We start from the raw sequence: 15,379 nt of genomic DNA, 5'->3' as shown, positions 1-15,379 counted from the left end.
TTTAGGTGCACCTGGAAGAACCAGTATTTTGAAGCACCAGACAGACACGCCTCTGAATTTGATGTGTAATCCACAAGAATAAGAATCCATTTTATAGCTCTACTGTGTCTTGCAATGCACCTAATGCAACACAATATGAAGAAAATGAGAGCAACCTGCAGTTGCTTATCCCAAGATCTTTCTAATCAACCTGACCTGCGACCTTACATCATTCCCCATCTCGTTTATAGCCCCTTCTTTCCACTCAAACTACTTCAGAGTAATTCTCTGCTCACAACTGCTGACATCCACTTTATTTCCCATTAGGTTTGATGTCAGAATATAAGAAAGAACCATGCACAATTAAATAGAAGAGAGCTTAGGAAAATGTATTTTGAGTAAATGAAAGTAACTCACCCATTTTCCTCTGAGGAAACCTTCAGAAGCGGTGTCCTCTCTGTAAAGCAAGTGGTTCTTGACCTTGAGCTGAACAATTTGGAAAAATTGAAGTGGTATCTTTGGAGAGGGGAATAAAAGAACTGTAAGTCTGTAATACAATGATTCACTATGGTTCTACAGAATTATTTGCTACACTCGCATCTAACTAGTTTAAAGTTATTTAGGAATGGTGTTCTCTTAGCTTGAGGTTTTCACAAAGTGAAAGTAGTCATGGTAGTTACTCCCTTGTAGTCATGGTTGACTGCATGATCAAAATTCACCACATCCTAAAAGTGATGTCAAAAATAGTCATTGAAATTCTCTCCAAATGCCAGATAAGCAATAGATAAATAATTCACATTTAGATGCTTACATTTTACAAACCTAACTTCACAGTGGAACATTAAAACTAAAATATATTCCGACCCAAGCCACTCTATGATTCTATATAACTTTGTGTGTGCATACTACATAAAAACACAAAATAAAGGATAATTTCTGCCATTTGGAACACAGACCAGAGAACCATACAATCTCTCCAGCAACCATGTCACCCCCTGCATTAGGGAAGAAAGCTTTATCTGGTGCACAATTGTTTCCAAAAGATTCTGTCAAGTCTTTGTCCTGGTGCTGCAGAAAATTAAGTAAGATACGGAGATTAAGGTATATCTGGCCATATTGCAGCTTAGCATATTTAATAAGTCTTTTGCTAATATATAAATCCAAAAGCTTAAGAAACAGTTGAAGAGAACCAAGAATGACAAAGGGGGTCTAACTTTGGGGCAGGCTTCTGAGAGAGATGAAATAGTTGAAACATTTAGAGCAGTTTCCAAGACCTCGCTTTTACAGGGACATTTCCTATTAAAACAAACATTATTTAGATGAATGTAAATTCATTCAATTCATAACTGCAGGCCCTCACCACCAGAAAGTCCCAAAGAAATTTTCTAGACATACAGTGGATATACAGATCTCGTTACTTCTGGAGAGGCCTAGATGCAATGATTACAAGAGTTGCAAGGAAAGATAAAATGTCTTTTGCTATTGCTGGACTGTGATCAGTCCAGAATAGGGCCACAGAAATTATCAGGGAACTGAAGCATCTCTCTTATGAGAGATGGCTAAGAGAGCTGAGACTGTTCAGCCTGGAGGAGAGGAAGCTCAGGAGAGATCTCATCAATGTCTGCAAATACCTGAAGGAAGATGCAAAGAGGATGGAGCCAAGCACTTCTATGTGGTACCCAGGGCCAGGACAAGAGGCACTGGGCAAATGCTGAGAAACAGGAGGATCCCTCTGAATACCAGAAGCACTTCTGTGCTGTGTGGGTGACAGAGAAGTGGCACAGGCTGCCCAGAGGCTGGGGGTCTCCTCCTTGGGGATCTCCAGCAGCCGCCTGGACATGGCCCTGGGCACCCTACTCTGGGTGGCCCTGCTGGAGCAGAGGCTGGCCAAATGGACGCAGAGGGCCCTGCCAGGTTCAGCCATTCTGTGATCCTATTAACCTCCCATTAATGAATCAGCTTGCTTGTTTAACAGTGTTACCAGTTCAGAAGTCATGCTAGGTGTGGAGAAGATGAATGTGGTTATTTCAGCCAGGAGTGGCCACAGCTCTCATACAACTTCTGCTTTTGGTACTGTATTTGCAGTCTCAATGAAAGAGAACTAAACTATGCAGTACCTCAGGTGAAATGCAAAACAGATTAGAATTCAGGTGCTACATTGCACACTGACACTTCATCTGTGAAGAGATGATTGCATACTCCAAAGTTATTGAAGTGCTTCCTTTTTTAAGTAGGAGAGCATAATTCACACAAGATGTCTAAGTGGACAAACTCTGATATTTTAAAGCAAGTGCTATTCTAGTCTTATCATAGCCTTAGATGTGAAAGATTACTTAGAGCTTTCACACAATGAAATCCATAAAGATAGTAAAAACACTATCATGACTTCAAGCATGTGTTCACTGAGTATTGCCTGTATGTTTCTGTCTAATCCTGGCAATCCGCTACCTTTGAAATCGGCATTCAAAGGTGGCACAGTTAAGAAAAATTCTGATGATGGGCCTTGAACTTGCACATTCAGAAATTTGACTGATGCAAAGACTGATTAACTGATTCTGCTGATAACACACACACACACACACACACACACAATAGTAAGGTTCCAAAAAGTATAAATTATATACTGTTCTGATCTAACCTTGCATTATCCACGTCATTAAACATTACAAGCTTATTTTTCTTCCTTTCCTCCTAGAATGTGAGCAAAATGTAAGAGCAGTAACCAGAAAACTTTCCATAAAAGTTTCAATTTTCTGCTTCATTGTTGGAGGGTGATACCAACACTGCCTTGTATTATCTATGTATATATGTATAAACATACATATATATAAAGCAATCCTTATTTCAAGAAACAGTGAGGGCCAAGGACCGTGTTCTGCCACCACAAACCCAATATATCCATTGCAGTGTTCAGGTATGTTAGGGGTGCAGAGCAGAGGCTCCTCACACACAAATTCTCACATGGGTGAAAAGGAAAGCAGAAGGTGAAACAGCAGATCATGCTGTCTCTGTGTACACAGTTGCTTGGTAGTCACATATGAGTTTGGAAAAAAAAATTCTGAAACTGCTTTTAACCCAGTAGGTTTCCACTACTGAGATGAAGTGCTGATAGCAGAATGGCTGGAGTAGCACTGAGAAACACTGGTAAACTCAGAATTGGCAGTTTGTTTAGACAAACTTGAGTGAACATACTTCCAAGAGAGTAAACAAGTTTCAAGAGAGATGCATGAGAGCTGATATATTCTGCTCCTTGCCTGAGAGTGCATGGAAAATATTCATTGCTACCATGAATGAGCGACCACCAGGCAAACAGTGCTGAAAGGCAAAACAACTACAACAGTGGCAACCAGGAGACAACCAAGGCTTGGTGGAAGATAGTTGAAACAATTTAATCTGAAATGAATCTTAGAATCATTAAGGTTGGAAAAAGACCTCCAAGATTTAGTCCAGCTGTCCACCCACCATCAATATTGCCCACTAAACCATATCCTTAAGTACTACATCGACCCTTTCCTTAAACACCTCCAGGGACGGTGATGCCACCTCCCTGGACAGCCTGTTCCAATACATCACCACTCTGTCTGAGAATAAATTCTTCCTAATGCACAGTCTGAAGAATTCATAAACATGGTTAAAAACATCACCTTCTTTTTTCTGCACATCTGTTATTCCCACTGACTAGTGTATTCCTTGCAATTAATTCTCAAATGGGACTATAGGTCTTCACAGGCTGACAGGAATGGCCAATACAGTAAAACTTGGAAGGTTCTTCAGATAAAGTGAAAACCATTAGTACAGGACAACATCAATTTGCAGAAAGTAAAAACACATGGACAAGAATAAACAGCAGGAAAACAGCCAGTCTTGACAAAGCAAAAACAATTAGAGGAAAAGGGAGAGAGAGCTTCAAGGTCTCCATGATTTGATTACTTTAATTAGAGTATGAGAGTAATATAATTAACAAAGCTAATTAGTTATAAAAGACTCTTGAAGGTGAAAGCTCTAGGAAGAAAAGTTGAAAAAACATCATGAAAGAGTAGCACAAACTACAATAGTGAGAGTCATCCCTGAATGGAAAGCCTAATGTGAGCACCCCTGTGTATCTCCCACACTTTCACGAAGATTTCACGAAGACACTGTGGCAGGATTTGGTCAACAGCTTCAGATCTTTTGCAAGCAAAACCTAGGAATGCCCAGAAACCCTTTACTATTACAGAAGAAAGTCTGCAGTGCCTAAAAAGCTATCAGCATCATTCTCAGGGCTCCTCAGTCCTGCATGCAGCTTTCAGTCATGACACTGTGTAAATAAGGAAAAGAAATCAACATGCTGTATTTCAAAAGCTGTGCTCAGTCCACACTGATCAAAACAGCTGGAAACTTTGTTCATGCTTTCTTACTATTACAATCTATCTCTACCAATCAATTCAGCAACTTTACCAAGAAACTAATTACTAAGTCACCTGGCTAGTACATTATGGATTGGTCTGCTTTTAGGATTAAAAGACTGGTCTGAATTTATACTACATGCAAGTGATGAGATGGTAAGCAGGATACTAATTTTTATCTCACGATTCAGGGTCAGCAGTCATTAGTATTTTAAACATCACATGAAAAGGTGTGAAATAATTGAATTTTTCATGTATTTTTGTATGCACATACAGATAGACCTTCACACACACGAAAAAATAAACATTTACAGCTCACTTTCCTTCCAATAGGATGGGAAAAAAATTGAAAAAGATAATTCTACAGAAACACTTTCATTCTTCTGAGTCACCATTCCATAAAATTAGAAAGCACTCAACCAACCGAAGTCTTGGAAAATGTATTTGATAAGGATTCTTTCAAAGACTCATAACACACCACTCATACAAAAAGATACAGGTAGAAATGATAGAAAAACAAGAAGTCCTGCCCACCCCCTCCTCCTCTAGTCACAGGTGTGGTCACATTCCTTTTCACGTTTTTTCAGCTGGGCATGGTTTTTCTTTTTTTAATTAAATCTTTCAAACAGAAGATTGTTTTTAACCACTTAGCTACTGCTGTGACAGCCTTGTATACAGATTTTGGCTCTCTACACAGGAACGTGAGTTTCTTCTGCATTTTCTGAACTTCTTACTTGCAGTCAAAGTCATACCACTGCTAATCTTTCAAGCAATTACAATTTTTCCTGTCTCCATAGTAACCCAGAAGAGAAATTAGCATCACAGGAGGGCTGTCCATAACACAGAAGATAGAGCAGGTTCCTCCAAGTCATGAAAGTGTCTGTAAATAAAGGTACAGCTGTCTGACAGCAGCTGGAAAAGGATCCCATTTATACATTACAAAACATATGGGTCTGAATACAAACCAAGTGCATTGCAGAAGCCCCCACAATCTGAGGATATGCCACTGCTCCCAGGCATGAGCAAAGCTCACATTTTTTGGTGGTAATTTGTACTTCATTACAGCTTCTCATCAGAGATGTGACCAATCTCCTACACTAATTTGGGAAGTTAAAGGAGAAGCAGGTTCCCCCAACCTCCAGGACATGCAGAAGGGCACGAGAAGAGCAGAAGAGGAAATGAAGGGAAGTGAGAATCTCCAACTGTTCCCACTGATGGGATAACAACTCTTCAGACATTATGCAGAATCAGTGGCATACAAGTGCTACAAGTTCCACCAACAACCAGCTACCATGTTTCATTAACTGCAGATTATTGCTTCCAGTGTTGGCAGTGGACTCTGGATGAAGTCCACACAGAGAATTCCATTCCTGCCCTTGAGCATCAGACCTGACCTAGACTATATGGACAATAACTTTTCAGGTTTTTCCTAACATGATTATGCATGCCATTCTGAATGAAAGAAAAAGGAAGAGTTTGCACTAGGAACTATTGTTCAGCAATAAGCAAACTTTTAATCCCAAGCACATCAAAAGAAGCAAGCATCCCACAGGAATCATAGGGGGAAAAAATCACACTCATCCTAGTTAGCTGGCAAAGACTTAAAATACTTGGTAGGTTTTGCTGGAGCCTATTAGTTAGCCTCATATTGAAAAGATTAATCATGCCAACACAATGCATTAAGTTTTCACTCTCTATAATAAAAAGCATACATTTTAAACAAAGGAAAATATGATGCCTCATCTGCCATAAGTAGTGCATGCAAGCGTTGGTAAAGGAGTTATTTCTATGGCAACAGAAAGCAAAAATTCTCACTTAACAATTCTACAGAAAGGATTGGGTCAGAATTGAAGAATTGCACATGGAAGCGTAAGTATTGTCCAAGGACATCAAGAGTTTGGAATGTAGGTTATTGAAATATTAATTATATAAAACGTTAAAAGAAGAATTACATCAGGAAAAAAAGGTGTTAGCATACTTCCCTGAGTTAGTAGTCACTAAAAGCTTTATAAGTGTGAAATTCCCTCCTAAAAAAGTTCAGGAGTACTATAAAGCCAAGAGATTATAACAAAGCTAAGCCAAGTTTCCTACAGGAGGAGACCTGGATATAAGAGACAATTAATCATGTAGGAGGTTAGTAACAATTATAGGCATTTATCATTTCTGCATTGTTATAGGCTAAAGACTAATTTGAGAAGCACTGTCTTCTCTGATTAGAGAACATTTATCCTCACACCAAGTCGTACGTACTGAGCTAATTACTTTTATTATAACTGTAAACAAGCACATCACAGAAATAAATAGAAAGAAAAAAAAACAAAACCAAAAAACAGAAAAGACAAATACACAAAAGCAACCAGCATTTGACCACATTTAAAACATACTCTTCCAAAAGATTTGGTAGTTGTTAATACCAAATGAAATCCACTTTTGGACAATATTTATGTGGTACAAACTGTGCGGGCCAAAACCATAGCATTCAGCTTCAAAGCATTAAGTGTAAACTAAATAGCTGTATACAAACATCCATCAACGTCGTTATATACACACATAATATATATGCCCACACATAGACACAGCCCTCCATCGTGATTTGTCCTCAGTGGCAGTACATCATGGGGGAACTGTTATGAGTATTCATCACAAATGAGGTATAGTCAACTGAGATTCTAATTGTCAAGGGAAGAATCAAAGACTCCACAGCTCACTTCTCTAAACAGGCTCCAGACTTCTTCTGATGACTGTTTTATTTTCAACTAAATCAACAAGTAACCTCTCAACCTTTTAAAAGCATGCACCATTAAGATGTCATAGAAATTTAGCAATGAAAGCATTACTTAATGCAGACTCATTTTCTCTTTGAATTTCCTAATTTTCTATAAAACAGAACTGTACAGAATTCCCCAGGGGACTCTGGCAGTGGCACTACCTGACAGAATGTCAGTGCAAGGGGCACAGCCAGCCGACTCACACTGAGAAGTAACTGCATGCCAAGTCCCCAGGCAAACAAACAACACGCTTAAAAAACATGTAGTGAAATGTATGCTGAGCTAGACCCAGATATAAGTGGATCCCCTGTAGAGGGCATAAGCAGTGCACTGACTTCATACCCTTCTGCTGGATCTTGGGAGGTGGACATGTCCCACAAGAGGATGTGATGGAGGTGTCTTCCCCTTTATTTGTTCAATATTCAGTTATTTGAAGAATTAAGGCAATTTTAGTTCAGAAATAGCTTGAAAAACAGAATGTTTCCTGTGTTTCTTTTCTTTCTTTTCTTTTTTTTTTTTTTTAATTCAAATCAGGCTTTGTAAAGTTATTGTACTTCCCTGTAAAATGAAATTTTCAGATATCTCCAGGACTTGACAGTTCCTTTTCCCCAAGAATCTTTGCTGCCTCTGACAGGGGAAATCTCCATCAAGACTTCAGGAGAGACTGACTGGGACCCCACTGCACTGAATAAAGCTAAAAGAAAATACTTAATCCTTAAGCTGCTCTGAAGCTCCTCTGACTCTACCTAAGAGGAGGACTAAGCTCTTACTTTTCTGCTCCAATGCTATGGTGCCATAATGACTGTCTGCCTTACCAGAAGATAGCAGATGAGCCATCAGGGCTGTGACCTCCCTAACCAAGACCCACTCCACAGCAACAGGTCAGGGAGCAGGGGTGAGTCTGGGACAGGGACAAGAGCATGCCCAGAGCTTCATGACCACCTAGCAGGGACACAGTGATGGGACAGATTCAAAAAGGCCGCCCTTTAAAGGACTGAGAGGTTGTGTTTTTTCTCTATTTTCTGCTTCAGCAAAGGAAATTGGAAAAAGGCAGCATGCAAAAACTGGATATTTTGAAGAAAATACAGTGCAGGAGCAAATGCTGCCAAAACAGTTTAACTGTTAGAGACTGCCAGCAAGCTGCAAATTTGAAATAGGCAGCAGTAGCCAGGATTGGTAGTGGTCCAAATTCCAAAAACCCTACTCCTTTACAAATTACACAGATAACCTGTTAAGGGCTATTATTCTCAAGTAGTGCGGGACATGCAGAAAAATGAATCCATTACAATTGATCAGCATCTCTTCAAGCATGGCTGCGCTTGTAATACTTCAGCATATTCTGTCAGACTGGCTTTTAAATGCCAGCTTTTCTCTTTGGCAGTCACCACAGGATTTGGCTTAGCCAACTCTGATACTAACAGAATTTACGGCAAAAAAAGCACGGGGGGTAGAAGGGCATAGTTTTCATAGTCCATGAGGCAATTCCAAGACTCTGGAAAGTTAAGGAAGTGGTCTCAACTTTATGTTTTAACTTTCTGTCTGACCAGAGCCTGCTAAAGATGAAATATGGGGAACTGGGATGACAGAAACCTGAGCAGAAAGACAGGTCAGAGAAGAACCTGGATGATGTGATCACCTCTAGAGAAGGTTATTCTCTAAGCACAGCAGCAATATGATGTTGTACACTCAGAGGTCCGGAGAAAAGCATATTCAAGAATGAAGACTCTCTGCAAGATTGGATTAATTTAAGGATGATACAAGTAAAGGATGTACTTATAAGAGGAAGACAACTGAGTACTCAAAAAGAGAGAACGCTTTCCTACAGAATGATGAAACAGGATTATTTTGATATGGTTTTAATTAACCGAAGCAATACACTGACAAACTGCCACATGTAATTAGAATTTTATCCTTGCATACTTTAAATTTTGATTAATAAGTTATTCACCCCAGCTTTGGAGATTGAAAAGAGTAATTAGTAAGTTATATTTAAAGATGAAATCAAAAAGAGGCTATTGTTCTTCTTTTATAAAACTTATCTTTACAAACTACTGCTCCACATGTTTTATTTCAGGAATTTGGAGTAACATTATTCATACCTGCAACCCTTAAAGAAAAAAAAATAATTTGTCATGAAAAACATAGTACTTTCATTGTTTAGAGTGGAAAAGAAAAAAAAGGAAAATAAATTACATATGTAGGAGAAAAAAAAACCTCATTAACAACATGAAAGAAACTGTTTGGCTTCTTTTTCTGGAGAGCTGTTAGAGAGAGGAGGCAAATGCAAGCAGCACAACACCCTACAGCTTAAAAAATTCAAGTTCTCCTCAAATTATGCTTTGTTTTCCATGCTGGATCTCAACTACTGTAAGCTTGCTGGGAATTTTATTTTGTCTTTTGGTAAATATACAAGGGCAGCTCTGAAAGTAATGCCTCCTGTTTTATGATGTTGGCCCACAGCATCAAAGGTGGATGTTGGTGGTTTGGCAGTAGAGGATGAACCTTCCCATCAATATTCCATTACGTTTTGTTGCCGTGCAACAGATGGCAGCAGAATGGTGTCTGACAAGGAAGTGTGGATGAAAGAATGGTGTGTCACTGAATTTCTCCATGATGAAAAAAATGGCACCCATTGCCATCTGTTGATGCTTGCTAAAAATTAACGGAGACTGTGGATATGAGCACAGTGAGGTGGAAGGTGGTGAAACTCTGAAAGAGTGGGTCACCTCCACTTGTGCAGTATTTTTTACAAGCATGGCACACAGCCTCTTGTTCATCACTGGCAAAAATGCATAGCTAATGGAGATGGTTATTTTGAAAAATAGTGTTTTGTAGCTGAGAATTTGCTCTATCAGTGTTATTGCTCTCTTTGTATCTGTTGCAGTTTTCATGGAAATAAATAGGAAACATTACTAAAAGAGAGACCTACATAAAATGAAACAAAGCAAGTTCAAGAGCTTAGCCTCATATCTGGTAAATAATCAGGTTCTCATAATGCCTTGCACCGTAACTAGGACAACTAATTTGGACTTTATCTAGATTCTGATCTCTGATTCTGGATCCACAAAAAAATGCTGAAGTTCTCTCCACAGCTAGGACACAAGAGTCAATACTCAGAGGAAGCAGAGAAAAAAACAGCATGAAAATTTAAAGATTAAAAAATAATTTGTAGGAGTGATATAGTTATTATACATTGAAATAACACTACTAAGTTGATAAGATAATGGGATTTTTTTCAGTATAATTTAAGTGCTTCAATTATATTTTTTCATTATTTTAGTTATAATGAAAGTATTAAAATTTCCTTTTTAGACTATGACTAAGCATAAAACAATGAAGGTATTCACATAACTTTGGCCATCTAAAGGTCTTCTCTACGACAGCTGCAGTCACTGTCAGGAGACAAAGCTCTTCAAATCATTTTCCTTCATCTCTAATGTTGTTTTCATGCTTTTTTTAATGTACTTTTAATTTGCTCTTAGATTACAACTCTTTTTGATACAAAAGATTTTTCACCAGAATTGTTACTCTGTATTTATTAGGAACATAAAGACCTATGAACAAGTCCCACCAAACATGATTCCCTCTTTCCTAGCAAGTAACTTCCAAACAAGAGTAAATCATTAGTCATTGTATTCATCTTCAAGTTGAAGCAGAGATAAATTTTATTTAAGAACTGGAAAAGCTCCAAGAATAAATTAAAGAAACCAGGCAGAAGAAAAAGGCTGCAACAATATACCATTTGCTGTCAACATTTGGAAAATACTTTTTAAATAATCCAAAAAGAAATCCAGTTTTCTCAAAAAGATTATGCTTTTCCCTGTAACAGTCCTTCACTAAAATCATTGTAACATGTTAACACATCTGTTTCCACACTTCAGGAAGTTTATTCCACAGTCTTGCGTCCTGTTTTGCTACCATCCTTCTTTCTTCTGCCTTTATAGGCTTGGTAGGAACCTCAGGCTACAATGTCATAAAGGAGCTATCTGATTTATGTTAACAAGGAACTTCAAAACACAGATTTTGATCGAGTACCAATGGAAGATAACTTTGAAACATAAGATTCAACAAACACTCAACCAGTGAGAATTATATATGATGAATTCTAGAGAAATTCTGAGAATGTCCTTGTCTCACCTAAAAGGAGAATAAAGAATAACAATACCATTTCAGCTTCCTTTTCTCCTGATTCAAGCTGTAATCATTCTCCGCAAAACAACATACTACTGTGCAATGAAAAAGTCAACAACTACAAAAAAAGTAGCCTTTTAGAGCTCAGAAGGAAGTTCATTTTCTACTTGGCAGATACGTTTGTTCCAGCAACATGTATATCATATTTATAGATAGCAATGTGGTTCTTATCATCACATAAATGCCAGATTCTCTCCTCTCAGACACTGCATTCCTTTTGGACCTATATATAGTGACACTTTTCTTACTTTGTAGCCTCACAGAGGCAATTTCTTTTCATCTTTCTCCTGACCTCACATATTCTTACATAACATTTCCTATGCATATTCTAAAAATCTCCACCCTCACAAAGTTCAGTAAGACCTGAACATGGCCCACCATAAAAAAAAAAATAGGATTCTGCTCTGTAGACAGACTTTGCATCCACATGAAAATTTCTGGCTATCCAGACATGAGGTTACATAAATAAAACCTCATTCTGTGCTCCCAAAGAAGAACAAAAGAGAAAAGAGAGAACAAGTGCATTTTGCTGGATACAGAAATATAATTCTCCAGGAAGATAGTACATGCAGAAAATGGGAAAACCCATGCTGACACAGCTGCCCATTGCTATCAGCTTCTTTCTATATTTCCCCTCTCATTAAGGTAGAAGGCTCCAAGCTGCTAAACAGACAGGTGAAAAAACAACAGATTGTTACAAATGAATTGCATTAAAGAAGAAAGACCAATATGACTATCTTCAAGAGCAAAATAATTGAGACAAAGAATCTCTGTAACTGAGAGCTCATCCTGGTAGAGGTGTCATGGAATACAGCAAATTTGAAGTGTTAAAGATAGAATAAAGTTTATCGTGCTTCATTTCTTCAAGAAGGTGTTCTGCCTGAATAATTTTTGAAAATCACATAAATGACAGGCTTTTCAACAGGAAAAAAGGCAAAGCCTGTCCTTTGCTATGTGTTGGACCAGTTACACAGCTGTCTGTAAGTATTAAAGAGGTTTAGTGTTCCTAAGGTAAGGGCATCTCCAAATAATAGAAGACTGAAACACACATCACATGCATGAAAGCTGGATATGGTGTTAATAAAACACTGCTTCTCACAAATATTTTTTTAATAAAACAGCAACACCCTGTTGCCAAGATAAACAGCCACTGAACTAACAAAAGTCTTTTTAATAAGGTCTGTACAAGTAGTTTGCAGAAAGAAATTATCAGTACAGTGTGACATAGCAGGAAATGTGAAGGGTACTCCAACAATACAGAAACACAAAGAAAAAGAAGGGTAAGTATGTGCTCTAGGCAGAGGAATAATGAAGAGTTGTGTTTGTTGTTTTGTTTTGTTTTAATAGTGAGAACAAGAGAGATGCGATAAGATAACCAGCAACAGTCATTATTCTTTAAAGTTATATAAGTAGCTCTTCTGCTCCTCAAGAGCCAACAAGGAAGGATGTTTGTTCCTCTACACAAAAATAACAACTTTAAAGACCAAATGATGAAATTACACTTAACTCACGGCACTTAAAAGTAGGTTACAATTGGTAAAAAAGTTTGTTTTTTATAGTCTATGAGAAGTTGAAATATGTTTTATGTTAAGCTCATGCAATGTGAAAGTTAATCAGAATAGTGTAAGAACTAAAGCTACAGGAATTAATTCTTCTAGAAGCATTATGCAGAAGTGTAAGCTGGAGAAGGAAAATATCATAACACACAGTAGAGCTAAAAGACTAAACTTGAACTTAAGACAAAAATGTATAGACATTTTTTCTTTTTTAAAAGCTACTGATTTAGAAAGGCAGGATAAACATCATCAACATTTCTTCTTCATTGCAATAGGTGTGGTTGGTCAGAGTCTCAACCCTGTGGTGTTACTGCAATTTATATACTAACTTTGGTCAATAACCAAACACTGTAACCTCAACAGGACGAGTTAAGCTATCAGTAAAAGCATCCTTCTTGTTAACAAAGACCAAATGTGATTTAGGCAACGACACCAAGACCTAGTTCCCAAATAAATATGCAGTTTGAGTAGGCACCTGGTGTCTGATTCTATACACAAGTAAAAGGATACTGTTAAATATAAGGAACCTGGTGTCAATACTTTCTGATATCAAGGTATTTGTATGACCTAAATCTCCAGTCCAGTGACATTAATGGAGCTCTTTCAACTTCAGTTGTCACAGCAATAGGTTCAAAATTGTGACTGGCATCCTACCCATACACACAAATATTTCTGAAAACCTATCATTCTTTTCTGCCAAGGATAGTCTGTCTTCTGAAAAAAATAGTCTAGTTGGAATATTTCTGGCCCTATAATCCTCTTCAATACTGTTATACAACTATGAACAGATTTGTAATGAGGGTATGTTGATATCTAATTTATGGTTAAAATCAATAGCTTTCCACAAGCTGATGATCAAAATTTTAATCTCTATTCTTTACTGTTTCCGGCTTAGCTCATTTCTGGAGACAATTTATTGCAACACTTCTGCATTGAGAATTTGGTTGTATTGACCTAGACTAAAAAGCAGTGGGGGCCACCCCCATACAGTACACAGGGCAACTTGTCAAAGAAACCACATGCTGCTAGATGTTACAGAATTGTTTATTTACATAATACTGTGGTATAGCCCTGCTGTTTAGATTACACAATTAAAGACTCATCAGACAAAACAGAAATGGGTTCTTTGTCACACTCCTTTCCAGGTTTACCATTCCTTTTATCAGACAGATCCACTAAATTCAGGTTCTTGCTTTTCACTCTAAGAGGGTTACATGATGTACCAGCTGTCAATAAACTCCTAAAGAGGATTGCAGCTCACATGTCACTGACATGGCTGAGGAGGCAGAGTTGCTTCTATCACTCCTAGAATGGTTGAAGACAAAAGAATATTTCAAGCCACTTTTACTTCTTTATCTTATAAGCAGCAGAGAAAATTAATTGCATAAGCTCACAAGAGTGGGTAGAAAAATCACTAAAAATATTTACCTACTCTATTCAAGGAAGCTCTGTATTTATTAAGAATCAGACTTCTTACAATAAGTTCATCAGTAACATAGCACTTTCTCCTCAAAGAGCAAAGGCAATTCCCTGCCACGCATAGCAGTTCAATGTGACTGTCAGCGTGGCTGTCTGAGTCAAAAGCTTTCATACTCTGTCATTGCCAGAGCTTCACTTCAGGCAAAAGAGCTCTTACAAAAACATTCCTGGATCACTGGCAGAAGGACTGTGTTTACTGTCCCTACTGACTCACACAGAAAAGGGAATAGCTCAGAAGGTGTGAGCAAAACCTACAGCCTTTCACAGCTGCTTCTGAATGATGCTAATTCACAGGCTGTACCGAGTCAGTATCTTCTGCTGCATTTCCAAAAACTGTGAGTTTCTCTAACTGCCAATCTGTTTTCCATTTCACCCTGGCTGAAAGAAATCATAAAAAGTGCAAGAAAAAAAATAAATAAAATCAAGTGCATTAATTCCTTTTGATAGGACCTGGCTCCAGCTCAGTGTGCTGTCCTTGACTTAGCTCTGACCTGCTGTGGACAGAGCTCTGTGTGGTCTGACTTCTGCTGGTCCATTAGCACAATTATTCCAGTTTGCCCCTTAAGTCCCATTAGTACTTATCAAGCAGAGAATTGCTTGCTTGGTCACTGTCAGTAAGCATTTTGGTGACTCATTTATCAGCTTTTGCTGTATATCAGAGAGTAAATCACTTGAGCTCCTTATGAATAGCAGTTTTTGAAAAAAACATTTTATTTGCTAGTCTACAGTCTGTGACCCTATTTTTTTTTAAAACTCCCTGGCTAATTTTTTCCATTTACACTTGTCTATTTTGCCATCAGCTACATTCAATTTAGCATGAACTTGAGTTTTTAAATGTATGACTACTGCTACCCTGGACATTTTTGTAGTGGCTGAGGAATGACTTCCAGTGCTTCTAATGAAAGAGGACAAACCACTCTGATGCTAATTAATTCTAACAGGAGAGACATTTAAAGTGTTGGGCATACAGAAGTACATCTCTATTAACAAGCAGAATTGTGTACTAAAACAGTAAGATAGA

General features: G+C 38.0%; 1 protein-coding gene across 1 annotated transcript in view; it reads right to left on the bottom strand.

The window, feature by feature from the left end:
• Positions 1-15,379, bottom strand: part of LOC104916345 (P protein-like) — a 67,965-nt gene that overhangs the window by 15,694 nt on the left and 36,892 nt on the right. Inside the window, exon 3 of the mRNA XM_031557524.1 lies at positions 397-495. Within this exon, the coding sequence (XP_031413384.1) occupies positions 397-495 (99 nt within the window). The remainder of the gene's footprint in view (positions 1-396; positions 496-15,379) is intronic.

The sequence above is a fragment of the Meleagris gallopavo genome, chromosome 1 (assembly GCF_000146605.3).
Source record: "Meleagris gallopavo isolate NT-WF06-2002-E0010 breed Aviagen turkey brand Nicholas breeding stock chromosome 1, Turkey_5.1, whole genome shotgun sequence".
Lineage (NCBI taxonomy): Eukaryota > Metazoa > Chordata > Aves > Galliformes > Phasianidae > Meleagris > Meleagris gallopavo.
This window is presented reverse-complemented; position numbering and strand designations above follow the sequence as displayed.